Here is a 25,612-nt window from a genome sequence, read left to right as displayed (position 1 = left end):
AAGCTTTGTACGTGTGCATGACTGTCAGAGCGTTTGTTAAGCCACATCTAAGGAGCCAGAGAGTGTCCTGCTACAAAAGAGCAGCCAGACGAGCAGCAAGAGGCCTTAGGAAGTGACTCGAGGTGATATCTACTCGGTCATCCCTATTTCCCACCTCCGATGTTTATAGGTCTTTAAAGGCCAGGTTATCATTTCCGCAGTGAAACTGGGAGTTCAATTATTAAATGGGACTTCCTTGCAGTGTAAGGACTAATTTGGTGTAACCATCTTCTGAATCATGTTGCACTATATAATATTAATTTAGATTTCTGTGAAGGGTTGCATTCTGCTCCTGTACAAGGTGCTGGCTTCCTTATTATTCGCTGCCCCCACCTGTTGATGGCAGGTGGCCTACCAACAATGGCGATGCAAATTGTGATTATATGAGATGATATGAGAGCTGATGTATTACATTATAACTGTGCCTGTCGCAATAAATTTCATGTATCAATTCTGATTAGTTCTACTTTATGTATCTTCAGTCTGTGGTCCATTTTGGCAAACAGTAGAAATAGAAATAATTGCTCCAGAGGGCAGTAGCCTCCAAATGTCCACTCCTCACTTTCAATGTTCGGTGTGCCGTTAGACCAAAATATATTTAATATCTTTGCCTAATTGCCTTTGTGTTGCATCAGCGTTCCCTGTGATTTTTGTTTAATTCCAGTTTAGGACATGCTCAGATGAGATTGGAACAAAAAGTTCGTAACAAAAAGTAAACATTTTAGTTTGGGATTATTTTCTGGACTATGGATCAATATGATTTTCCTAAATCTGTACTAACTACTTGCTTGCAGAATCTTCCTAATTTTGAACTGAGAAATATCCTTTGTAGAATAATTAACATATAAATGAAAGTGAAATGGAAACTATTTTGTTCTAAGCTTTGTGATAGTAATTCTGATTAGTTAACATATGATTGCTAATAGGGCCGCTTATATTATAAACATGCATATTTATAGATACCTGTTTAACGCCATCACTAACTCTTGGCTTGAAACATAAATGTAGCCCCTAGGGTAATCCTTGGCTTAATCTGAGCAGATGGGGCATATTTCACCATCCCTTTTATTTTACAAGAAAGGCATTTTTTTCCCTCTTTTCCTTCATCCCCTCCTCCTTTTCTTTTCCCTTTTGTATGGCATAAGTTTTGGGCATCCCCAGTGAAATGAGCAGGTGTGACCTTCTGCAGGCCTGTCTGCTTATATTATCGACTAACGTAGAGAAGGCAAAAGTTGGGCGAGAAGCAAAATGAAAAGACCCACTAAACATGTCCAGTGTTTCTCCCCAAATCCTATTTCCTCAAACAGCAGCGGTTCCCTCTCACTAGGGAAAACGTCTCCCGTCATGCTTTGAAAGGATTTGTGGGGTCTTTTTTTTGCCCCCCTCCCTTTAATTTTTTTTTTTCTTCCGTCCTGCGTTGATCTGCGAGTGAATGGGTACATTTCGGTAATCCTCGCCTCTGGACAGGCACAGAATACTCTTCTGCTCAGAATAGCTAATAACAGAGGCTTACTTCCTGTCTAGTGATGAAAAGGGACGGAATGGGGGGGCCGGTCTGGAAGTCATTTTTTTTTTGTTCTCCTGCACTATGTAATCGGAACACACCATAGACAATTTTTATCCTGAGCTATAATCAGCATTAGGAAGAATTATATGTCTCACGCCTAACATGCTTTCAGCGTCCGTCGGGATCAATGAATTATTATTGTTAAAGGGAACCAATGGCACATAATAAAATAAGTAATTTTAAGAAATAAGTAGTTTTAAAAATACTGTCGATGTACAGTTTGAGTGATATTCTTGGTAAGCGTACTATGATTTATGCCTTATTTTTCTCACTGCTGGAAACCAAAAGTATCAGACTTGTTCCAGTTTCAAGTCTCTTTTTTGCTTGGAATTATGCTTTGACAGACAGCATTTACCCTCTAAGGGGCACTCGTTCTATTTATAATGAAAGGAAGCAATGACATATGCATTATTATGATTGGTAGATGAGATTGTCTGAAGTGATGTCACTCATCCATCTGGTTTATTGAAGAGTGGTAGGAGGGACCAAGTGATGTCATAAGACCACAAGATGGGGTTAATTCTGCCGACAGATGGAAGGACATGGATCAATATCGCCATAAGGGGTGGGGTGGCACTTTGAAAGTAAAGACCTTTTTTCCCGTGGCATATTTATAAACGAATGACAAAAAGTCTATTAAAAATACAAAACTTTTAATAAAGTAAAGAATTTGACAAAAGGGTTTTACTCTTTTTTTGCTTCGGTTCTTTAAACTATGTAATCATATTAACTAATAGAAGTTAATATGTGGTAAGTAAAATATAGACACATCAATAAGCAATGCATAAAATGCAAATGTACTTTTAAGCCACTGCGATTACACATTTATTCCTTTTTAGAATATTCTCAAATTTCAGCCTTTTGATTAAACAAATAGAAAAATATTAATCTTCAAAGTATGTATTAGAAAATGTGCGTATATACTTTTTTTGAGGGGTAATGTATATTTATTTGGGTCTATTTTGTTGTACTTATTACAAAACTATCTAGCATAATGCTATGATCTGTCAATATACTCACACGCTCCTTGTAATATTAAGATTTAGCTTTCCAAATCCATAGCTAAGATGTCAAAGGCATTAGCGGGAACTACAAAAAGGACCCCCACCGGCGCCCACTTTTATAGCTTTCTTAAGATCTAACAACTGCTCAAGGAACAATTGGATAAAGTTGGGGATTGGAGAACCATCATATTCTTGTCCCTGTGAAATTAAACTCTTTCTGCTTTTAGAATCCTCTTTCTGCTCTTTTTCTTTTTCCCTGAAAAGCACAGTTCTACCGACGGTGGCAGGGAGGGTGGCGGGTGTTAAATCCTTTGGGAAGCCACTGCTGATCACTTTTAATTACTAGGGCTAAGGAGGATAAAATTAAAAGGAGCACCATTGAAGCAGGCGAAAGAAAGCTTACTGAGCCATCGGTGAACTGTGAAATATAAAAATTACATTCCAGTGGAAACAAGGAAACAGTATTACTTATTCTTCAAGAGTTTGTCCTTAAATGGTGAAGTTTTCATTTTGCTGGGCATCCATGTGGGATCCTGAGAACGTATGTGTGAAAAAAATCATTTCTGAGCATTCTGCACAGAGCGGCATTCTATTCTTGATTATTTATCTCTAGACGAGCCATGAGTCGTGGGATTACATTCCAGAAAAACTCCAGAAACCTGCGGCATAAATAAAAGAATATCGCCCGCAAAATGTTTTTCATTTCCCCTTCGTCATAATGTATTCATTAGCTGTTTAACTGTCTGATGCTGTTCAGATCGGTGTCTGTAATCTACAAATAAGTTGAGAACTTTGTGTGGTTCCGTGACAGCTAAAGGTTGTACTTTAGGAGGAAGAAGCAAACTGGAGCGAGACCCTGATGCACCGATTACTGTATCGGCAAAACACACACCTGACGCGCGTTTCTTTCTGCTTCTCGCACGTTCTAGATAATGGACATTTGTCTATCAGTAATGCGATCGAGAATAAGGTTGTGAGCATGTATAATGATCGTGTGTTAGGAAGCTTTCACTCAGTGCTGGAATAGTTTTAATGCCAGAGGTGCTGCTGCTCACCTTGAGAAGTTTGACAGCGTGCTTGCAATAATCAGAATACTGGAGAAATCCCAATATTATCATGGTGGCCTTAGATATTGGGACAGCGCCATCTCTCCAACAGCTCCAAACTAAGGCTCTGGGATACCTTTTAGACTTTCCGTTTTTTGTTATTAGGATATATATATATATATATATATATATATATATATATATATATATATATATATATATATATATATATGTGTATATATATATATATATATATGTATATATATATTATTTATGTTATGTTTTAATGGTTTCCGTTTCGTTTGTGAGACTTTGCATGGGATACCTACAGATTATTAATGCTCCAAAAATCTAGCTCTTAAAATAGGCACAGCTGCACAATCAGATAGTGATTACATATATATTATGATAGATTTACACAACAGAGTAATAAAGCAGTTGATTATAATAAATGTACAGGGTATTTTTTGGAGTGAAGAAAAATAGTTCTAAAAACAAATAATTGAGTATAGAGAAGGATGATATAATGTATTTCGGATCTAAAAGAAAGGCAGCTGCTTCTTGGCTAGCGGAGAAGCGTTGGGAAGACTGAATTAGCTGCCTTTCTGTCGGAGGGTTCTGTTTAAATTACTCATTCTCGTCCGGTCGTATACGCTTGGTTCCTGGTGGCAGGTGATGGAAAGGGTACAGGATCTATACAGTGGTTTTCTCTTATGTTTTTTCCCTGGAGCATAAAGGACCTTGGGATCGGTAGCAATACGAGTTCCAGCTGCCCAGCGCCACCTCGATCCTTTTGATTAGCTTTTCCGTGCTTCTCCATACCCAGACGCTCTGATTTCTTGTAATAACACTTGCTATGTTAACGTCGATGGCCTTCATGAAAATGGCGACAACAAATAAACTCCCGCATCTAGGTTCAAAGCAAACTGCGAGGCTTTATATTTCTATTCCTAATGTGTCCTTTCTGCAAATAGTTTTTTTTCCCCCTCCTGTTTAATTCTATGTCTTCAGGGAATTTTAGGTGTGTGAAAGCAAATAAACGCAGCGAGCGCTCACAGGGATCTCTGCAAAAATTGTGTGTGTGTTGTTAGCAGGTTAGCTGGAAAAGTAAATCAAGGCAATCTGATAGGGAAGCAGAACCCTGTCAATCAGGCTCAAGATACTGCGCTGTGTCCATATACTTTGTTTACTGAAGGGTTTTAGAAGTTGTAACCTTCCCATGCTGGTTGTTAATGAGGCTAAATCTTAGTGCTCATGGATTGAATTGCAGCGCACCTCTGGGCTAATGGTTATAAACAGAAAGTCCCATTAGGGATGCATTTTGATTCATTCATTTGCATTTTTTTTCCTATTGTGTTGCAAACAATGGCCAGTAAATAGCTACAAACAAACAATTTGCATGGAAATGTCAGAAATGTACTTAATTAGCAGCCAGCGCTTGTCTATTAACAGCCCACTGCAGACATTTACACGTGCGGAATCTTTTGGTGTTTTTTTTTTAGCTTTCCGTTTGCTTAAAAAATATTGGATTAAGATTAGAAATGTTTCCTTAATATATATTCCATGATGTTTTTGGGATGTGGTTTATTTTACAAAAAGTAGCTCTGTCTTTAGTGTCTTTGCATCCCTTTCATAGGGAAATCATTTTAAAAATGGTAATCTTGTGCCCAGATTTCTCTTGATTTTCTAGAAGATACGGTTATCTTATCACAGTTTACAAATACATTGTGTTTTGGGAAAACAGTGCTAGTAGTGGTGTTATATGATCAAGAGATAGCAGATATCTCGCATTTTATGCATCACTTTCAATACCGTGGGTTTCGTATTGTGGAAACAGGCAAACCAATTATGTATTTGTACTAAATCCTATATGGAAAGAGTGTTGCCGTATACATCCAAGGCATATTCATAAGGGACCACCCAACACCCTTACCTGCCCTAAACTAGCAATGACCCTCTAGATAATAAAGCCTTGAAGTACACCTGTCACGCTAGGCGGAACTTACAATAAGCTAGAGCGATGTCTGTATTAAACTTTAAACTAAGTTGATTTTGCTCTGCATCTGCAGTCTTCCAATGTATACAAATAAACTATAAATATGGCAGCCGGGTATGGGTTATACCCTATATAAAAACTCATCGCTTTGTTAGTGAGGTGATAGAAATGATCCAATTCCTTCTTTTTTTGGGACCTGAGAAATTCCATTTGTAATCGGGAAGAGAGAGTAAGAATGACTCTGCAGGTAAATGTATAGGTCCGGGAATGTTCATTCTCAGTCAGTGTATGTATTGCTTTGATAGAGTCCAATATTTTTTTTTTGAAGGCCTTCATGGCAGCTGAAGGGTTGAGATATGTCTGATTTGTGATGTGACACCTACCTGACACTGAGTTTTAACACGTCTCACACCACATCGCAAACCGCTCGCTATCGCAACCATCAGATTTTGGAGGAAAATTGCATTTCTGTCAATTACTAAGCTCGAAAACTGTTCAATATATCCCAGCAGCAAGATGAAGAGCGACGCCGGCAGCTGAGAGAGAGAGCACGTCAACTCATCGCAGAAGCTCGATCCGGAGTGAAGATGTCAGAACTTACCAGCTACGAGACGTCTGTAGAGAAGTTGAAAGAAAGGGCAAAGACATCTGGAGGTGAGTTAAAGGACTCTGTTTCACAGTTCAAGAGCAGCTCGGAACATCGTGTGAGAGGACCTTTTAGTGCTTTAGACATAGAGCAGCTGAGAACATTTATTGTAAATGGAGGTCTGTTAACTCTTTGGGGGTTAAATTATTTAGCTACTGTTTAGAATGCAGAAGTTTCCTTATCTTTTGTCTCTCAATTCCAAGAATGCTGCTGACTATAAATATATAGCAGAGATGTGTGTGCCAACATTGGGAAGTATCTGGTAAAAGCCTAATTATCACCCTGCTAATTAACATTGTTCCAGCCAGTATGTTTATACCCAGATGTATCACTTATGATAGTCCACCTAGAGCTCCACCTAGAATGAGGTGCAAGGTTGCCAGAGGTCAATGGTATACCATGATTAAAAGAGCACTGTTTTACATCAATTGTCTAAAACAACATATTGTAGATAGATGACAGATGTAAACTTAATTAATCTGTGCACTATGTGTAACCAGTCCTCCTGCCCAAACATCACCACGATAGTTGAGTTGCTTGCTTTATCGTCAAGTTAATACATTGGGTTGAGAAATAAAACAGAGGAAAAATTCAGGAAACTATCAACAAAATGAATTTTGAAGCACACCTACCACGTCTTGGCACCTCATGAGAGGTGAGGGAAAAAAATCAAGTTTTCTTAGTTCTCTGACCTTCCAGACCAAGGGGATGTCTACCTGCCAGTTCCCTAGATATTCACTAAAGAGGGAGTTTGCAGGAGAACATTTTCCGCCTCCTGCTATCGCGATGCATATCTTTGCTATCTTTGAGCTTCTCCTGCAGAAAGGGTTGAGCTAGCCCTGTATAATGCAAAATGAAATCAGCGAGGAGCGTTTTTAGGAATCTCCTGCATTTTCTATGCATTATACAAGGCCATCTCAGACCCAGCTCAGTTGGAGTCTGTCCTTAATAATACAACAGGTAGTTGAACATTATAAGTGCTGTCAAGATTCTATGTGATCTTACAATCAAAAGAGAGGCTGGTTAAATGATGCTTTTAAATCAAGAATAGGGCCTAAAATACATCAGACTGAATCAGAATACCTGTGACACGGGCAGTAAAATCTCTTGTCCCATGAACCTTTCGCTGCCTTGTTAATATTTTATTTAAAAAATATCTAAACAATAAGAATAATTCATATCACAAATTTCAATTTTATTAGGATCTTGCATTCTTTGGGTAGAAAATCCCAAAACTGCAACTAATAACATTAGTTAGCAAATATAAACTGTTTACATTAGTGGCCTCTGTGTACTTTTGATAGTTCTTTGTTCGCTGCAGTCACTTAAGATAAAGTATATTAAATGTAAATAAATTAAATGTAGTTTTTTATAATTAGAGAAAACATGTATTTATCTCATGTGTGTTAATATTTTGTAAATTCTGTAATGTGGTTTTTAATGTTTATCTCCTTCTGTTTTGTCACTTATGTAGAAAGGTCGCTTTTCCTTCGATCCCCCTAATAGCCCATTTCAGTGCTGAATGATTTTGATTTGATTGGGATCACTGAATGGTTCAGCTACTAGCTTTCCTTTTAAAATGTAGGGTGCTCTCAAGACGCCATGATCCTGTTACAGCTTATTCTTCCTCTAACCTAATTTAAAAATCTGACCTGCGTACACTTTTGGGTGATTTGCTAATCTATGCTATTTTCTCATCCCTATGGCAATCAGAAAAGCTCTTTAGATTCACGTGGGTTAAAAAAGGGGGTTGAGGGGCTTGCCTGTGAACTAACCTTTTACACTGCATATTTCTACAGCGGAAGATGATTTTAACAGAGCACTTACTAACGAGGAGGTTCCAGATAACGCCTCCGAGTGTGGTGGCGCTGAACCCACTAATATAGACACTGATCTTGCCGGTAAATCAAACTTTGCGTTCCTGCTGCATGGCTTGCATTCTGTTTCCTTTCCTTTCATTATAAATTGTTTAATACATTTCACGATAGGTTGTGGCTTTATTGTCTAAAAGTGTGTTCTAGAGTAAAATCTGCATTCTAGGTCTTCTGTGGCATGTTCTTTTCTGTCCTCGTCTGCTTAATCTGATCCACAGTTATGCCTAATGGAGAATGATTTTACCTAAAGTCATTTCTCTCTCATAAATGACCTGCTTCTTGACTCAGTAGTTTCCATTCAGTGGCTTGGAGATCCGTAAGCTATGACTTCCCATCTACTTTCCCCCACAATGAAATGAAATGGCCTTTGCATCTATATTTTCGTATCAAATGCATATTGAAATTTATTTTGCAAAATTAATTTGCACACGTTCTGTGCAAATTGGAGCGTGTATTCTTTAGGTATTTGAGTTAGAAAAGTATGTTTTGTCTGATTTAATGCCTCCCCCTGAAACCAGGAATTATGATTTATTGGTCATAGAAATATTTTCCACTAACGTCATTTGAAATAGATGCATGCAAGCATCTGAGTTTACTTGGAAATAATTCATAAGCAAAACGTCTAATTGTTTAGGTTAATGGGGCACTCCGGTTATCATATGCATAGCTGTGAGGGCCCTTTGGAGATGTGTCCCTTTCCCCAGCCCCAGGTAAATGCGGTACAGAAGATGCTTATCCATGCACATGAAACACTTACCTCCAGTCAGCTCCACGCTGGCAGTGAGAATGTTGCGGGTGGGCTCTTGCTCAGACCCACGTACACATGTTTGGAAAGCACTCCAATTGATTTTAATGGGAGCACTTTCCTACCGCTGATTAACTGCTTCAAGCAGCCAATCAGTAGGAAAAAGAGACCGACCACGGGGAAGGAGGGCTACAGCAGCAGGGCTGCATCTTCTGGGTCAGGTAAGTAGTTAATTATTATTTTTTTTAGCAAGAATGCATATTAAAGTGCATTCTTCTATAGTGGGAGTATCAGGGACATTAAACAGTAAATGGTCCAGCTGCGGCAGTGCCAGATTGGAGATTTCCACTGCAGTCAGGATCCATGGACTTCCACTACTGAAGTTTGTGAGTCAACCTGGAAAAAATGGGAACCTCTGAGGCTCTGGGACAGGCAGATGTCTGGCTCTTGTAAAACTGCCTGCCCCATGATCCTCGGTGGTGTAGTACTGGTGCATCCCCTCAACATCTTAGATGTCTATATCCAAGGAGCCACGTTTCTGAGCACTGTAAGGTGGCTCCTTGGATATAGACATCTATGTGTCACGGACTGGGTCCAAGCTGGTGGCTGGAAGGACCCAGCGCGCCCGATGGTTGTTTGCAGGAGTCTCGATGCAGTAGCGGAGTCTGGGGCAGGGCCTGGTGCAGGGTGACCACACTCGCCCAGGCGTTGAGCACCTAGGTAGTGCAGCCAAACACCAGGGCCCTGATATGGCAGCAGATGAAGTCCAGAACAAACGAATCCTGCAGGCACCCTGGAGCAGGCATGAAGCATATCACATGGATCACGAGCAGGATGCTGCAGGCTGGGAGAATGGAAGCTAAGCAAAGGGTTAATGTAGCAGACACATAAACACAGCAAAGGAAAGGGAGACCAGGCAAGAAACATGATATAGGATATACACGAGAAGTGGCTAGAAACATGACATGAATAGCGTAAAGATACAAACAGGCACAAGACAAGGAATAAACATAACCAGACAGGACATACATGTTACAGGGCACAACAAAGGACAGGGAAGAAGGCAAGGAACACAGGGGAAGGAGTGAGGAGCCGGAACCCTCGGACGCTTCTCCTATAAGCAAGGATAGGACTTATTAACAGGGACATGGGGAGAGGAGAGAGGAACCGGAATCCTCAGATGATTCAAGGAAGAAGGGCAAAGGTACATAAGAGACAGACAAACATGAATACAGAAACTAGCTAGGACTACAAGATAACTATTGGAGATTCAGTCACATGATATGGCCATAGTATGCTTAGCCCACCACTACGCCAAAGTACTCCAATGACGGTGGGTCCTAACGCTAATCCCTGCTGACAAAGATACAAAACAAACCACACGTATAAACCAAACACAACACTGAGACATACCTTAGACTGCAGACTGCAGACTGAGACAAACAGAACACACAGGTGGGGCACACCTAATAAAGGAAGCAGAGCTAAAGCAAAGAGCCGGAGCAGAAGCAAGGAATGGAAAATAGAACAAAGCAAAAGGAAATCCAGGAATGGATCAAAGCAAAGCAGAGAAACTACAGCAGGACAGATATGCAGCTCCGCAGCCTGGGCAGACCGTGACAGTATCCCCCTCCGAAAAGAGCGGCCTCCGGACGCGAACAGAAACAGCAATAGAAGGAAGGCCCGCCCTCTGACGGGAGAACGGAGGAAACAAGTCAACCCAGGAACCAGCATACAGAGTCCGAAAAACGTAGGAGTCCTTCAATGACCAGCACTGCCGCTAGTAGACAAATCTCCTCCAAAAACAGGAATCAGAATGACTGTACAGGATTGAGGAAGTAGTCTCTAGCTGACATTTAGAGCCAGACGAAGGCAAGGTAGATAAGCCACTTGACAAGGCAGACACGGCAGGAACCCACTTGTTGGGCAGACATGACAGGCACCCACTTGCTGGGCAGACACGACAGGTACGGGTTCAGGCACAGGCACGGGTTCAGGCACAGGTTCAGGTTCAGACAACAGGTTGCCCACTTGCAGGGCACACGGCAGGTTGCCCACTTGGAAAATACTCGACCAAGGTAGCCCGGATGCAGGCACTCATAGTGGGAGTCCATAGTGGGTCGCTGACCGCAACTCAGGAAACCCTCTTTCAGGGTACACGGCGGGTTGCCCACTTGGAGAATACTCGACCAAGGTAGCCCGGATGCAGGCACTCATACTGGGAGTCCATAGTGGATCGCTGGCCGCAACTCAGGAAACCCTCTTTCAGGGCACACGGCAGGTTGCCCACTTGCAGGGTACTCGACCAGGGTAGGCCGGATACAGGCACTCATCCTGGGAGTCCACAGTGGGTCGCTGGCCGCAAACTCAGGAAACCCTCTTTCAGGGCACACGGCAGGTTGCCCACTTGCAGGGTACTCGACCAGGGTAGGCCGGATACAGGCACTCATCCCGGGAGTCCACAGTGGGTCGCTGGCCGCAACTCAGGAAACCCTCTTTCAGGGCACACGGCAGGTTGCCCACTTGCAGGGTACTCGACCAGGGTAGGCCGGATGCAGGCACTCATACTGGGAGTCCATAGTGGGGCGCTGGCCGCAACTCCGGAACATGACAGGAAGCCCACCGGAAGGGGCAAGCTTGGCAGGAAGCCCACCGGAAGGGGCAAGCTTGGCAGGAAACCCTCTGGAAAGGGCACGCTCGGTAGGAAGCCCTCTGGAAAGGGCAAGCTTGGTAGGAAGCCCTCTGGAAAGGGCACGCTCGGTAGGAAGCCCTACGGAAAGGGCTCACACATCAGGAAACCCTACGGAAAGGGCACGCTCGGTAGGAAGCCCTATGGAAAGGGCTCACACATCAGGAAACCCTACGGAAAGGGCACGCTCGGTAGGAAGCCCTACGGAAAGGGCTCACACATCAGGAAACCCTACGGAAAGGGCACGCTCGGTAGGAAGCCCTACGGAAAGGGCTCACACATCAGGAAACCCTACGGAAAGGGCACGCTCGGTAGGAAGCCCTACGGAAGGGGCGCGCTTAGGAGGAAACCCCTTTTGATGGGGTGCACGATAGGAAACCCCTTTTGATGGGGTGTACACAACAGAAAACCCCGTTTGGTGGGGTGCATGATAGGAAACCCCTTTTGATGGGGTGCACACGATTGGATAGCCTTCTGGCCGTGCTGGAATGCTGCAGACAGGTACGGAGGCCCACTGGAAGGGCAGACGGATACAGAGGCCCACTGGAAGGGCAGACGGATACAGAGGCCCACTGGAAGGCTGACGCTGCAAACTCCACTCCGCGAACTCCTGGCCTTTTACCTGCGGCCATGTGTCACGGACTGGGTCCAAGCTGGTGAGTAGAAGGACCCAGCGCGCCCGATGTAGTTGTTTGCAGGAGTCTCGATGCAGTAGCGGAGTCTGGGGCAGGGCCTGGTGCAGGGTGACCACACTCGCCCAGGCGTTGAGCACCTAGGTAGTGCAGCCAAACACCAGGGCCCTGATATGGCAGCAGATGAAGTCCAGAACAAACGAATCCTGCAGGCACCCTGGAGCAGGCATGAAGCATATCACATGGATCACGAGCAGGATGCTGCAGGCTGGGAGAATGGAAGCTAAGCAAAGGGTTAATGTAGCAGACACATAAACACAGCAAAGGAAAGGGAGACCAGGCAAGAAACATGATATAGGATATACACGAGAAGTGGCTAGAAACATGACATGAATAGCGTAAAGATACAAACAGGCACAAGACAAGGAATAAACATAACCAGACAGGACATACATGTTACAGGGCACAACAAAGGACAGGGAAGAAGGCAAGGAACACAGGGGAAGGAGTGAGGAGCCGGAACCCTCGGACGCTTCTCCTATAAGCAAGGATAGGACTTATTAACAGGGACATGGGGAGAGGAGAGAGGAACCGGAATCCTCAGATGATTCAAGGAAGAAGGGCAAAGGTACATAAGAGACAGACAAACATGAATACAGAAACTAGCTAGGACTACAAGATAACTATTGGAGATTCAGTCACATGATATGGCCATAGTATGCTTAGCCCACCACTACGCCAAAGTACTCCAATGACGGTGGGTCCTAACGCTAATCCCTGCTGACAAAGATACAAAACAAACCACACGTATAAACCAAACACAACACTGAGACATACCTTAGACTGCAGACTGCAGACTGAGACAAACAGAACACACAGGTGGGGCACACCTAATAAAGGAAGCAGAGCTAAAGCAAAGAGCCGGAGCAGAAGCAAGGAATGGAAAATAGAACAAAGCAAAAGGAAATCCAGGAATGGATCAAAGCAAAGCAGAGAAACTACAGCAGGACAGATATGCAGCTCCGCAGCCTGGGCAGACCGTGACACTATGATGTTGAGGGGATGAACCAGTACTACGCCACTGAAGATCATGAGGTGGCCCTATGGGACCTACAGTGGAGGTCAGTTTGTTTTACAGCTGCCTGGACCAGTCAGGAAAGATTAGAGGATCTCCCCAAAGCAGAACAGTGGAACCTCTACTCAGGACAATGGAACAGTGACGTAAATTGTCCTGATAGACTGGTGGAAGGCATCCTGGTGGAAAAACAGGAGGGCTGCCTGTTCCACAATGTAGAACTTGGTCCTACACATAACAAAGCTTTACAATTGTCTCTCTTTAAGAGTTAATAACCTCCCAAATATCTTCATTTCTTGTATAACCCATGCATAAGGGGGGCATATAGCTCTGGAATTATCTGTACCAGTACATAAGCAAGCACACTTAACATTAAAACACATTGTTACTAGTAAACATTGCATCTTGTTGGATTGCCTAGCACAGGTGTCCAAGGAATTCTTTCCATGGTAGGCACGCTACAAAGAGCCAAGTCACAAACTGCTATAGGAGTGTTGATTGCAGGGCAGGGGAAAGGTTCCTGGAATTCCAGAAGGGGCAAGTACCCCTCCTCAACTACTGTGTGGGTTATCTATAATCCCTGCAGTCATTTAAAGTAACTTTTATTTTTCTATACATTGCATTTATATCTACTTACTTCTTCTTCAGGTATATTACAACATAGTTCAGCAAATACAAATAACTTAAAGTCTGTGTGTTTATATATTCAGCATGTTCTGTGTGAAATGTGTAAGCTAGGTATAGCAGTATATTTCATGTATTACTGGCTTAGAAGAAAGGAATGACCTCCTTACCTGAATGCCTCCCACGGCTGGACCATTTGTGGTTCTGTGGTGGTCATTTGGATTGACAGGTTTGAGCACAGAAATAATTGTAGTGATCTTTAATGACAGGAATAGAAAGCAGTTTGTTGTAGTTTTTATGAAAATTTGATCTCTGCTGATGGATGAAATACACAGGCCTTTTGAAGTGTTCTCCAGGAAACAGAGTTAAACTTTTTACAATGAGATTTATCCTTGACTGGATTAGTGACCTTGTCACATCTTGAACCCTCTTCTCCATCAATTTTTTTAGGGTTGCTCCGTTGCACCTGTTAAAAAATGTTATTAAGCTCTTAATGGGGTGGTTGTTCAGTTTAGTCATCCCCTGTTTTTGGTCATCTTATTAAAATTCTAGCAGCCACCCTGATATAATGGACTTACTTAGAATTATAATATGAAGTCTCAGAGTCCAGCTCTGTAGCATCTATGGAGAATGGTCAAACTTTTGGTATTTACATATGCAAAAACTATCCAAAAGCAACATTTCTTTTTTGTCTTTTACCTTTAAACCTTTATGCTCACATTAAATGTATGTCTATTTTGCATGGACTCTTCTTTCTGCATCAATGCATGTAGTAAAATGCACTGGGTCTATACAAAAAGCACTGCAACGTCTATTACAAATAAAACTACATTTTTGGATTCTAGAATGGTAACGTGTGTCACTGTTCCCTATTTGTTTAATTATTTTGGGAGTTCTTAAATGTAGGATTTGGAAAATAAATTACAGAAAAAAGAATGAGCCTACCGAGCAAAGAAAAACGAGGCAGAACTGTTAAATTTTTCTTGCTGTAATTTCTGAACAATTCATGTATTGTCTACATTATTTTCTAAAAGCATTGTTATAGCGTTTGATGTCTGTGATACCTTCAGTACCTCAGATGTAACCACGTGGACCATGAAGATATTGAAAGTTTGCCCTATGAATGGTCATCCATTAAAAAGGTAGCCATAGCCTCCTATGGGAGGCACACAAGTTCGACCCCAAATTCATTAAAAATTGAGGTCGGAAGCTGGGGGACCCTGACTTTTTATAAGTTTTAAGCATTTGTTGACTATTTACTGTGGAATAGTCGGAATGAGATAAGATGGTGCCAGGTGTCCTAATACCCCCTGCAGCAGAGCAAAGAAGAAAGACCTCACACATTCCCTAAATGCCCCTTCCCTTCATTGGACCTGGGGAGCTAAATCCAACAGTCAAATAAGCCTAGTGCCCCTCCAAACGACACTTCTGCTTCATTTTCAATTGCTGCTGTACATTTCCTATCTGCTCAAGAAAACGGATTCCTATAAATAGTACTTACATACTGGAATGTGAGTGTTCATGTATGTACTTGATAGGCAATGTTTTAATTAACACATAGGTGAAAAAGTTCACTGCCGTGTTATGCGTAACCTCCAGAGAACCATTGACTGAAAGCCAAGAACAGGCTGATGTGCTTGGTTCTCTTAGTGAAAGACACATAAAGAGCCTGTGTGAGCTTGTACACATGTCTAGTTCAATACACGTCTCAATTAATTTTTGCATCTCGTGTTACCTTTCTTGTGTTTTTGAGTCACAGCAGCACAACGGCAAGCAGGTTGTAAACTGACATATTGCTGAGTAATCGCCAAGTCTACTTCTCTTTCTTGCAATTTGCCTACCTAGCTGGACAGAACAGCCATTCCTTGGACCTGAAGTTGAAGAGACTTCTGGAGGCTCAGCCACAGGTGGCACACTCCTTGTCTAGTGCTGCTCAGAGGACATCCCCTCAAAGCCCCGATAGGGAGTTCAAGGTGAGTTACACCACTGACTGATCTCATAGCTCTGGCTCTACTACTGCTTGAATTTACTAAAGACAAGTCCTGTTCATACAAGGGCTTCCATGTTCACAGCCCATCTTACTCCCTCCTTCATGATATACCCATAAATCCAGCTGTTTGTGTTTCTGCCTCTTAGCATCCTTTACTTTTTAACTCTTTAACTTGTTGATGGAGGATTAAAATAAGAAGTATCACAGATTTGTCTAGCGTACTACCACACAGGGCTTTATGCCGGATGACGCTTTTCTCTAAAAGTACTAATCTTCTGGGTTGTCTCGGTCCTTGTGAGCCTTTTTTTTCCCTCTATGCAAATCTGCCATCTGGAATCTTTTATTCTGATAAAACCATTTAAATGTACAAACCGTATTAACATGGGAGCGCATTTAGAGGGCCAGCCCCTGCTAAGACCAAAGCGGACTAATGGAAGTAGCATGTTTAATAGGCTTAAATATGAATGGCTAGTAACTTCATTGTTAGACATAAAGGAAGGATAGTACATACCTGGCAAGACTGAACATAAAGGGACCCTTTCCCCCTGTGCACTGAGGGCATCAAGGACAATTATTTAAGTTGCTTTTTTTGCCATGAAAACGCTATAATTTCCATTCGGAAATGGATGTGTTTATCCCGCTATGTGATGTAATCAGTAGCTACAATGTGTCATCACAGTTTAGCAGCTAGTGTTCCTGGAAGCCTATTCATGTTCTATTTATCAATCCGATTGGATAGTTTTCATTTAAAGTGTTGATTTATATTGGACTATATTCAAGTTTATCAACCTGTTTACCAAAGTTCTCGAACACATAACTGGATACGTGCAAGAAACAAAAATGGAAAGGAATTCAGAATGGAGATTTTTATTCTTCTTTACAACTGTGAACCGTTTAGCAGGAAACATTTAACCGATGTACCTTTTTAATGTTTGGCTTAGCCTTAAAACATACTTTTTGCTCTGTTTACAGGGTCATCTTTAATCAAAGCTCATGAGTGAAACATATACTGATATTAACATAAAAAATATAGACCCGATTCTTTTTCTTTTTTTTTTTCTTCTTTCTTCTGAGGAGCCCTAGCATGGCATTCAGACATGAGGGAAAGGGAAACCTGTCACTAATATCTTGATGGCTTTAAGACACTCTGAGTTGTGTATAACTTTTCACCCACCTGCGGGTTGTTAGGAGACTCCGCTGCTGACTGAAAGGATTTCCTTCCCCCAGATACAGAGGCTCTTTGAAGTCCCAAAACAATGACTTTCAGTGCTTGCCTTACCCTGTCGGTTCCAATAAATTGGTGATGAAAGTGTGCAGGAGCAGCACCAGAGGATTTCCAGAGAACGGGGATCAGCCCTGATCTATTTTATTTTTTTTATTTATCTTAAGGAGTATATGTGTGTCCAATGCAGCTTCCCCCCTTTCTCCATAGATTTAATGTAAAACGAAGCAGGCTCGGGATTAGTACAATGAATTGAAAAGGCTAACTGAATTAGTGGGCTTAGCGGAATACATTTGTAAAGTGGCAGAAGTCCTTGCACATAAAAAGAATTCTCCAAATGGGATTTAGTGGCTAATCAGAGTAATATTTAGCACATTGTTTGCGGGACATAAATTGTATAGTATAACAGGTAACACGTTGAATCGAATGGTTGACAGTCCAGACATATGCAATCCCCACATCCACGCACAAAATATTTATTGATGAAGCTCGGCCCTCCATTGTCCAGTTTAAAAGTGTTAACGTACTGTGAAACACATTGCGGGGAATGAAATGTAGTTCGCCACCTTGTCCTGAGAGCGCTTTCCAAGCAGATAGGGTGTATGTGAAAGGTTGTGTATAAATTTGTGCATGAATTTTTATTAGTCCTTATCGTTCTAGTCATACACACAATAGAATCCAAAATGTTTCATTTTCTATTGTTAACAAACATTTAGCAGACAAGCTTTGAGACTGATACCTGCTTCTGGGCGAATTGATAGGTATCAGCTTAGGAACAATTCCCTACTGCCGCTATAATGCCTCCTAGGATTAATGAATATTTTTACATTTTCACGAAAAAACCCTAACATTTTCCAATCTGATTGCTTAAAGGCTAGAAAACATGGAGTCCTAGACCCAGAAGGCTTCCTATTTGGAGGGATATGCATGTGTTTTTGTTCTCATTTTTTCTTTCTTTAGAAAAGACCTTGCACGCTGGTGTGCGCTTTTTTTATTTATTTTTTTTAACAAAAAGTTTACACATTGATAAACATGACTCTGTATTTGTGGAAAAAGGATAAACTGTTACCTTCCCTGGAGGATTCAGCATTCTGGCCCCCTCCAGGCTACCGAATAGGCTGGTACAAGAAGTCCCTCATTATTGATTGTCTCAATGCAGAGGAAAGGCAAAGTCTTGGTAGCTTTTGATAACCAGTTTCAGCATTCAGCAGGCTTAGTTATTAGTCATGCATCTTAGCCTTCCCCTATTTACTTTCAAAACACTTAATAAAAATAATAAAAGATTAGGTATAAAATGAAATATTTGTTTGGTACACAGCCCCTCGGTATCTGCAGCTTCCACGCTGCTGTGGTTTAGCCTTCTGGGATCTTTCGTGTTGATAGAACCATTTGAATTTGCTACTAGTATTAACACGGGAGGATCTAGGGGAAGGAAAAAAAAACTATTGTCGCTCTAAAGGGCTTTACCTACAAATCTGGCTTTGGAAAGGTATAGCTGATGAAATGCCGTTCAGTGGGGTTGTATTCTAATCCTGCCTTTTAGACTTCATACAGTATTAGCAGTTTATCTGAATGGGCAGAACATTAGAAAGTACTAGTTCTTGTTGTACAAGTCTGTGGGACTAAACCACGATAGAATCCCTTCTTGTTAGAGTCGCAGGGAAAGGGGAGCAGATTAGCCAAGACAAGCATTAAACATGATCCAAATCGTCTTTTGAAAAGCACGCGGCTGCATGGTAATCTCCCCTTTTAGCGAGTCAGAGGAATCTCCACTTTTATTTCTAACCTGGAAGCTTTTGGTATTTCACGCTATTTTACTGAAAACTGATTATATTTTTGTGGTCAGCCCACTAAATGTGAGTTTCGTGTTCCATGTTTCTGATTTAGTAACGGGACTCGGATATATAGTTCAGATAGTTAGACCTTAATTGTAATCCACCATCTTCTGAGACACAATTATTAATTCTAAACAGGAGAGGTATTTCTTTCCCATGTATAACAGTAATAAAAAGTTTGCGTTCAGGAGTAGGTTTATATTATATTTTATTTTATTTTACCCTAAGTACCAGTTTGATAACTAGGAAAGATGACATCGGGGATAATCCGTATTTGTGGAATAGTGGTTATGTAGCCCATTTGACCACTTAGCTTAAAATAAACAATAACAACACAGCAGTATATTTGAAGCCATATACGGCCTACTGGCTGCTCAAAAAGCCCTCGACACCCCTCTGTATGTGATAACAAATAAATTTTAAAGGGTTTATTATGATCTGGCTTGTTTGTGTTATTTTTCAAGCCGGTGGTTTGCTGGTTTAGAAGGCCAAGTATTTACCATAAAGGGGACATTTCTGTTCTAGCCTTTCTGTCTCTCTCCTTGACCATGTTCTTCAAGGTTTTGTTTCACTCTCCTAATACATAATGCCTTGTGTTTTGTTTGTTAGAACGGCACGGAGGATGCGCCCTCCGAGAGGCTGCAGAAACATCCTGAGCGCTTCAAAAACCCTGTGGTCTTTAAAGATTCAACAGTCAGAAAAACACAGCTTCAGTCATTCAGTCAGTATGTGGAGACCAGACCAGGTACAAACGCACCTTTGATTGCATCTAACGTAAACAGACACAACCTGGTCCACCATGGTTTTTTTGTGCTATATCTTGATATTTGTGGTAATAGTTCTAAATGTACGTCATATCTCTTATAACTGCCATGTCTACAGGTATGTGTCTGCATTCTCACACACAAACGTCAAGTAAGGCGATATAATCCTTGATACCTTTCATCAGGACTCTAATACCCAGAATGAACTTTTCCTCGCGTGGACTAGTGCCAGGTGGTTAACGCTCTTGCGCGCTTGGTCTGCTCATTGCTGTTGGTATCCAGAGACTCCATCTTTTTGGTAGATGTCGTCTGTGTACCTAATACAGTGAATGCAGAGTCCCAAGTTTCTAATTCAGCAGGAGGAGAACATACACGATCAGTTACTTTTAATATGGTTTTCTGAAAGTGTGTTTTTGTAGATCCCTTAGCAGTACAGGCTTTGTGGATCTCCCCTGCAGTGGCTCTCTGATTAGCGTCCATGGATCATTTACCCAAGGAGAGACGGAAAACATGCAGTGTTGGGAACGTTTGAAGGCCAACATTTCTAAAATCTGCTCTGATGGGCGTTTAGCACAGGGACAGTCATTTTTTATTTTGCTTTGTTACATTCTTGGACGGAGATGAAACCTTATTGAATATATCTAGAGTTTCTTCAGAACTGTTCCCATCAGGACTGAAATGTTTATCTCGCTCAGTGATATACTAGGAAACCTGTTTTAATTTTTTAATTAGTGAAAATGAAATATAATTAAATATTTGTTTTCCCTTTTTGAGAAACAATTGGAAAGGTTAAATTTGATGGGCTTGAGTCTTTTTTTTTTTTCTTCTTCTTCTTTAACATAAATTACTATGTTGCCCTGTTGATAAATATGGCTTGATTGCATTGAAGATCACACATCCATGTACTTGCAATTATGTCACAGCTTTCCATAAAAGATAAATTCAATCATGATAATAAACTGAGCTGTGGACCCAAATCCAGATTTTTTAAGCAAATGAAATAATTATAGGATAGTATATGTGATTTTGCTATCACTGTCTGTATATGTTCTTTACACCCACTAGCCAAGCTTAGTTTGTGTATTTCATTACATGATGGTAGGTGCTTTTTTTTTTTTAAACAATTTAACTCCCTTTCTCTCCCCTCTATTTTGAAGAGATGAAAAGGCAGAGATCAATGCAAGAGGACACAAAAAGAGGGAATGAAGGAGCAGTGATAACCGAAACCCAGAGGAAGCCCTCAGAAGATGAAGTGCTAAATGTATTCTACTTTTCTCGTTTTCTGTTCTATTTTATGATTGCTGATAATTCTCAAATGCATGGGAAAATGGGCCCTTTATTTGTTAAAAATGAGATGTTAGGGTTTTTTTATTCTCTTTTTGGAGATGTCAATCTCCCGTGCATTGAAAGCACTTTAAGAGTGGCAAGCAGCTGAATTAGTCTGCAGCGTGGTGATAATTGTCAGATAAAAATACATTTTCTCCTACTCGCAATGCCCCCATCGTCTTGAAGGCGGTTCCATTGAGGGCACTTCCCATACAGAGATTCCTAGTATTGATCTACCAGGAGGATTTTAATTATTCCAATAGCAGATACCGCAGTGCTGCGGTTAGAGGGACAAGTCACAGGAGACCTGCTACAATTTCCCTGCCAACCCATTTTGTTGGCTCGGGTTAATGGGTGTTCAACCTTTCCATTATCCAGATCAGCCGTGAATTACCAGTTGAATGATGTTTGCATTAATATAATATATATGGTAATTTCTTCACTTAATTAACGGGGAGGTTCAGCTCAGTAGGAGTATGGGCTGATCATGTGTAAAATTGATTTGCGAGGGAAATATTTAATAGACCGCGGGGAGAAAACTGCTTTTGATGGACAGCTAAGGGGACGGAGGGAGAAAGAACATGCAATAAACAGTTTATTTCCCAGCAAGCAGTAGTCGTAGTTTGACAGTGGCTATTCACTGCATGTAATTTGACAAATTAACTTCCTTGTCTTTACTTTGGCAGCGATGGTAATGATTGTTTCAGACAGCACCCTCACAAAGGCCTTTTAGAACTCCATTGACATAAAAAAATCTGTCATGTTCTCACAAGTGACTTGTTTGACCTTCTTGGTGCGGTTTGGGTCAAGAGATTCCGTTATTGACAGTTTAATATACCGCTGCATAAAATGGCATTCACGTGCGTAGGAGAGAAAGAGTTTGTACATTTTCATCCATGAAGCATTAAAATAAAAGCTAGAGTTTGACAGTGCGAGGAAAAAAATATGTAGAATAAAAGGGTGTAACCTGACGTTATTAGGCAAGCAACATTAAACCATTTTAAAGTCGGTTAAGAAAGGGAATGGGTGGCCATGATATCCCAAATGTTTCTGATTGTATGTTTATATTTACCCCTCTTCATGGTGTTTGCTAGAAATACCAAAAGATTAGAACCTTAATTAGACCCTAGTTAAGTTTATCTACTGTGTGTGTATAAATAAATATTAAAACCATGGCTTCTATGCCAAAAACATATTTTATGCTTTTCATGTTAAAATAAATGCCCAAGAATATAATTTCTACATAGCATCTGCGAATACAGGTAAAAAGTGTAATTCAAGCTTTAAATGGAGGAAGCTGGCAAATCGGAGAACAGAGCTACTGAAAAGAAAAAATGGGTGCGTTCTAATCTTGGGGCAATTATCTGTTTTAGATTGTATCATGAATATGACATTCCTTACCAAAAGGACTACAATCTCTAGTAGGCCATGAAAGCATTTGCCTAGGGGGCACCTAAGTGTTGGGAGCAAATGCTAAAATAGTATAAAACTATAGATGAACGGTTAACTTATAATTTTTCATAGGCTTCAAAAAAAATGTACTGTAGTGTCAAACTCTCCTATTCTATTAAATTCCATCTGTCAATATTGTCCAAAAGCCCAACATGGTGCCCAACTGTCACATAGATAGAATGTTTTATTTTTTTTTAAAAAAAAAGGAACCCCCCCCTTTATCTTTAAAAAGAGCTCATATCACCTAAATGGTGTTTACAGTGGGAAATAGTATTTTATAAAAGGTTTCCTTTAAGTCTCTTGCACCCCATCATGGGGCACCATAAGAAAATATTACATTGTATTAACTAGTATATGGGGGTAGGTACTCTTGCCTCAAAGGGGTAACACCAATAAAGCAAAACCGTTTGAGCTCTGTATTTGCTGCAGTCTATTTGCAACCAAAGCCAGTAGATTTATTGTAATGTATAAAACACAGGATATCTATCATCATACGCTGCTAAGTGAATAGGGAGGTTGGCGAGGTATGTCTGATAGCTGCCTGCTCCTGTTAGTCCTTATAAAGCTAAAAATCCAGAGTAATAATCTGTCCCTTGTAGATCCGATCTCTTTATAGGCCTGTCCCATCGGTCTTGTTTAACAGCACTGCTCCGTCTGCTTTCTGCAGCCAACTCTTTTGTCGCTACCGACTTGCTGTCTTTAATAGTTCTCTCCTAGCCAGCTGTGAGTGTAAACAAGATTATCCTACAAGCCTACATATGTATCCCGCCATTCTCCCAACTCTGGACTTTAACGTGCTGGAGTACTGGAGGATTTCGTATTCCGGCTCTCAGCTTCCCATAGGCAGCCGTGGTGGTTCAAGCGATCTTTTTAGGCAACCGCAGGAATAATACAACCTTTGGTAGAAATGTAAAATATGTCATATCTTCTTAACTCTTGAAGGGACCATCTAAGAATATAACGCAGTTATCCCTTCTATGACGAGAAGCCGTGTACCTGCCTTTTAACGTGCAGTTATCATTTTCTAGCGGGTGTCTAGTCATCCATGCAGGTCTCCAGGTCCCATGTATACTTATGTAAGCTTTAAAATTACTAGTGAATAACCTAAAAAAAAACAGAAGCGAGTAATTAAAATCATTCTTTTCTCTTTTCATCGAAACTCTTATCTCCTTTTTGCCAGTTTATCCCAATTACCTCATGCATTACGCTCATTATTGTAAGACTAATTACATTGTGACAAAACAATGCCGCCTATACATTAACAGGAGAAATGGGTTTAAAGTCTGACGGAAATATTCAAGTCCACATATTATTTATATTATTGTTTCTGTAAAGAGCATTGGGGTGGTTAGTAAAGTCCATACTATACCCTGCTGCTGGCAATTAACTATATCTCATTTATAGGCATAAAGACAATGTCTTGATTTACGTTACTACTGGGAACATTTCACTGAACTCCACGTTACAAAGAGCCTACCCCAGAGTTTGTGAGAAGAGCGGAGTTGACCCTACATAATGCATACATTAATGTTCGGGGGAGGGAATCTTTACTCGTTAAATGGCCATTCTGGCGGGAGAAATCTGCCTAGGATGTTTTGTCTCACTTGCAGCTTGCAAATTTCATAATTAAACCCTTTTGTGATCCTTTTAGCCCTTGATCATAGGGCTCTTATTCGCAAGACTTACTCCAATGTCCACATGGAGTAATAACATCCAGGAGGAGGAGGAGATACAATTTATGGTGTGTGTGTGTGTGTGTGTGTGTATATATATATAGATAGATATATATATATATATATATATATATATATATATATATATATATATACCATAAATTGTATCTCCTCCTGGATGTTTTTACTCCATGTGGACATTGGAGTAAGTCTTGCAATTTATGAGGAGAAACAATTTATGGTATATATATATATATGTATTGTTTACCATTGTTTCAATTGTAAATTGACAATTGTCTTTGGATAAAATGCAATGGAGGGAGAAGTTTAAGGAGATACAAGTATTGGCATGTCTCATAACATGATGGCAAACATTCCTGTTACCAGCTTGTATATATGTATGTGCACATACGTGTGTGTGTGTTCCGGTTTGGCAGGTGGAAACATGTCATGCAAGATCTTTGATGGCCTGGACAAGTGCTTTGCTAAATGATCTCGGGAAAGAAAAGTCAACATACAAGAGATGTTTGTTCCCCCCCCTTATTTGTTCTTTTTTATTTATTTTTTTATAACAGAAAGGTTTCAAAGACACCAGTCAGTACGTAGTTGGAGAATTGGCAGCACTAGAGAACGAGCAGAATCAAATTGACACCCGTGCCGCGCTGGTGGAGAAGCGCCTCCGCTATCTCATGGACACAGGTACGGTGCCCAATTACACTGTAAACAGTTTTGGCAAATTGAGCGTTCACAAACTCTTATAGAGTTTTGGAAGTGTGAATCTTTGAAGCCTGAATGTTCAGCAGAACTGCCTTGAAAATGAAAAGGCTGCGATTTGCTGCCACCTCTCTGGGCCCTGGTGATAAGAGTGCCTTCATGGGAAGTGATAACTCACCCCGATAGCGTGTGAGCCAGCACTACAGAACACTGTGCTCAGCCATGCAGAGCTTGAATACATATCTGTGCCTCATTGATATGCCACTGCTTAAAAAAACTAAGATCTTCACTGTTCTAGCGATTCAGTGGGGAGCGTGCGAGGACGGGGAGCTCGGCCAGCTGTATACCTCGTGAAGCAGGGTGTACGAGGAGTAGGCTCCATTGGCGGCATAACTGAAAACCGAGAATATTATTTGCTCGACGAGGCACAGAAATATATACGCGTGTACGCTTTCCTTCCAAAAAGCGAGATTATTCCTTATTTTGAAAGACTGGGAATTGTGAATAACAATTATAGACTGATATTTCTGTAGGCTGACATGCAAATGTTCTGTGTGGGAATGTGCCAGTATGTGTGTGTGCGTGCTCATGTTCTTTATACGTTACTCTATATATGTTACTGTAAATTCTAAGTATAGTGTGTACCATGTCCAGTGCTTTGAAAGCATAAATGTAACCATGTGACCCAAATCACTTACA

General features: G+C 41.0%; 1 protein-coding gene across 7 annotated transcripts in view; it reads left to right on the top strand.

Moving 5' to 3' along the window:
• Positions 1-25,612, top strand: part of EHBP1 (EH domain binding protein 1) — a 172,187-nt gene that overhangs the window by 115,253 nt on the left and 31,322 nt on the right. For 2 of the 7 annotated variants that reach the window (XM_053461395.1, XM_053461400.1), the window contains 6 exons: positions 6,162-6,306; positions 8,098-8,199; positions 15,783-15,910; positions 19,594-19,729; positions 20,906-21,009; positions 24,775-24,898. In XM_053461395.1, coding sequence (XP_053317370.1) covers positions 6,162-6,306; positions 8,098-8,199; positions 15,783-15,910; positions 19,594-19,729; positions 20,906-21,009; positions 24,775-24,898 — 739 coding nt within the window. The remainder of the gene's footprint in view (positions 1-6,161; positions 6,307-8,097; positions 8,200-15,782; positions 15,911-19,593; positions 19,730-20,905; positions 21,010-24,774; positions 24,899-25,612) is intronic. The other 5 variants (XM_053461401.1, XM_053461398.1, XM_053461399.1 and 2 more) reach the window with 3 other exon arrangements.

The sequence above is a fragment of the Spea bombifrons genome, chromosome 3 (genome assembly GCF_027358695.1).
Source record: "Spea bombifrons isolate aSpeBom1 chromosome 3, aSpeBom1.2.pri, whole genome shotgun sequence".
NCBI classification, from domain to species: domain Eukaryota; kingdom Metazoa; phylum Chordata; class Amphibia; order Anura; family Pelobatidae; genus Spea; species Spea bombifrons.
The sequence above is the reverse complement of the archived record's forward strand: the minus strand, read 5'-3'. Positions and strand labels throughout refer to the sequence as shown.